Raw genomic sequence first — 2483 nt, forward strand, 5'->3', positions numbered from 1 at the left:
ATTGAAGTGGGCAAACCGTGTTGATGGAAGGGTTCCTTTAAGGTAAAATCGAAAGAAAGGTTGAAATTTTGCAATGACCCAGATTTTGAAATTGAACCCGGATCCGGAGTTGCCATGGAACTTGTGATTTGAAGTTACGAATTGGAACCCTACCTGATTTCAATTGACGTTCTCCGTTTCCTTTTGTGTTTCAGAGCTCATGTACCATTGATGTGACCTACTTCCCTTTCGACGAACAGACCTGCATCATGAAGTTCGGCTCGTGGACCTTCACGGGTGACCAGGTGGCTTTGTCACTCTACAATAGCAAGGACTATGTGGACCTCTCCGATTATTGGAAGTCTGGCACGTGGGACATCATTGAAGTCCCCGCTTACCTCAACATTTATAACGAGTCCACGCCCACAGAAACGGATATCACCTTCTACATCACCATCCGGAGAAAGACTCTCTTTTACACTGTGAATTTGATTCTTCCGACTGTGCTGATTTCGTTTCTTTGTGTCCTTGTGTTCTACTTGCCAGCCGAAGCAGGAGAGAAAGTTACCTTGGGTATCAGCATTCTCCTCTCGTTGGTTGTGTTCCTTTTGCTCGTCTCAAAAATCTTACCCCCCACGTCTCTGGTGCTTCCCCTTATTGCCAAATACTTGCTTTTTACATTTATAATGAACACCGTCAGTATATTGGTCACAGTGGTGATTATCAACTGGAACTTCAGGGGCCCGCGCACCCACTCCATGCCCAGGTGGATCAGAATCATGTTCCTACGCTACCTGCCAATGATCCTCTTCATGCGTCGCCCCAAGAAGACGCGTCTCCGGTGGATGATGGAGATCCCGGGTCAGAACCGGAGAGTGCCCGGACCCCCGACCTACCCCGGGGGCGGGGGCGGGCTCAATATGGTGGGCGCCGGGGTGGGACGACTCGATCCTGTGCTCTCGTCTCCTCCGCCCCTGATCGGGGCCAAACACTTGTCGCCTCCCACGGGTCCGCTGCCACCGCCACCGCCTCCAACCAGCGGCCTCCCCCCTCTGCCACCGGGCGGATCTCCCCCAGATCACCTGGATATCAAAAACAAAATCGAGATCATGGAGCTCTCTGACCTCCACCATCCATCGTGCAAGCTCAATCAAAGCCGGCAAGGCAGCTTCGAGGAAGAGGACGATGACGACCAATCGCCCCTTCATCACGACATGTCACATGGGTCGCACCACCACGGGATGCCTCCGATGGGTCCGGGAGGCGGAATGTCCGGTAATATGGGTGCAATCCGCCGTGACTCGGACATGTCCGACATGTTTCTCACGCCCGAAGCTTATCGGGCCACTCAGGCTGTGGAGTTCATTGCTGAGCATCTCAGGAATGAGGACGAACATGTGCAGGTGAGGCATTCTTTCATTTAGTCACTTCCTCACGCTCTTTTGTCCTCTTTGTCGAAGGACTGACTGCATGGCTGACTAGCTGGCCGCCTTACCCCACTTGCCTTCCATGCCCCCCTGGCCCCCCCTGGCCCCCCTGGCCCCCGTGGCCTGTATGTAATCTCTCAGGCATTTTCGCACGCCCCCACTGGACGGCCGTAAGTGGCCTCGGAACTCTCCGTATCTTCAGCCAGCTAATGACGAGACAATTGGAACTCAAGAGATTCTCGAGTCCAAGGTGTCATTGAGAACGCGCACACACTGCAGCGCACATGCTGGCAAGGCTGGCTTGCCACTTGCAACTCGTGCCATCTCTCTTCCTATCAATTACCCCAAAAATTGACAGAGGCCACTTAGCCGTGAGAGGCTTTTTCAGTTTATCTCTCCTCTTGTTCCTGACAGCCTCCAAAGCAAGTGTGTGTTATGTTACTTGTACTATGCCTTCAACCTCTCTACCCGCTGTCCGTCCTCCGTCTCTCTATTTCTCGCTCTCACACACACATTCACACACACTCACTCACATACACACACAAACCGTAAGGACCGCCATAGACCACGTTTCCCAACATCACAATAGATCTGGACAAGGACCTTTTCTGGCTGAGGTATAAAAGTGTACACATGCAACTCGGATGAGGCCACAAGAAATTGGGAAAAAAGCCCTTCGCACTACATACTACTACTCGCACTTCCAGCTGAAGTTGGTATTGGGTTGAGTGGCGAGCTGTCGTTTTAGAACCATACTTGGTACATGGAACATGATGAGGGTAGAAGCAGCATCAAAGAGAGGGAAAGAGAAAGAAAGAGAGAAAGAGAGAGCGGGGCAAGAGAAGAAGGAAGAGGAAAGGATGGAGAAGCAGAGGGAGAGAACGCAGCGGGATTCTGCGGTCGCCTTTGCCTCCGTCCACGTCACAGAAGGCATCCTCAAAGCCTTCGAAGGCCAGCAACTAGTCCTCATCCCCTCTTTCGCCCTTTCCTCATGAAGAATTAAAGCACTCCTTTGTAGTTCCGTGCTCGGTACGAGTCCGTCCACAGACTACTACAACAGCAACTATGATGATGACG

The 2483-nt window shown here is 52.1% G+C and overlaps 1 protein-coding gene across 1 annotated transcript in view; it reads left to right on the forward strand.

Moving 5' to 3' along the window:
• Nucleotides 1–2483, forward strand: part of LOC131879888 (acetylcholine receptor subunit beta-like 1) — a 36970-nt gene that overhangs the window by 30756 nt on the left and 3731 nt on the right. Inside the window, exon 6 of the mRNA XM_059226355.1 lies at nt 195–1382. Within this exon, the coding sequence (XP_059082338.1) occupies nt 195–1382 (1188 nt within the window). The remainder of the gene's footprint in view (nt 1–194; nt 1383–2483) is intronic.

Source organism: Tigriopus californicus, chromosome 4 (assembly GCF_007210705.1).
Source record: "Tigriopus californicus strain San Diego chromosome 4, Tcal_SD_v2.1, whole genome shotgun sequence".
NCBI classification, from domain to species: Eukaryota; Metazoa; Arthropoda; class Copepoda; order Harpacticoida; family Harpacticidae; genus Tigriopus; species Tigriopus californicus.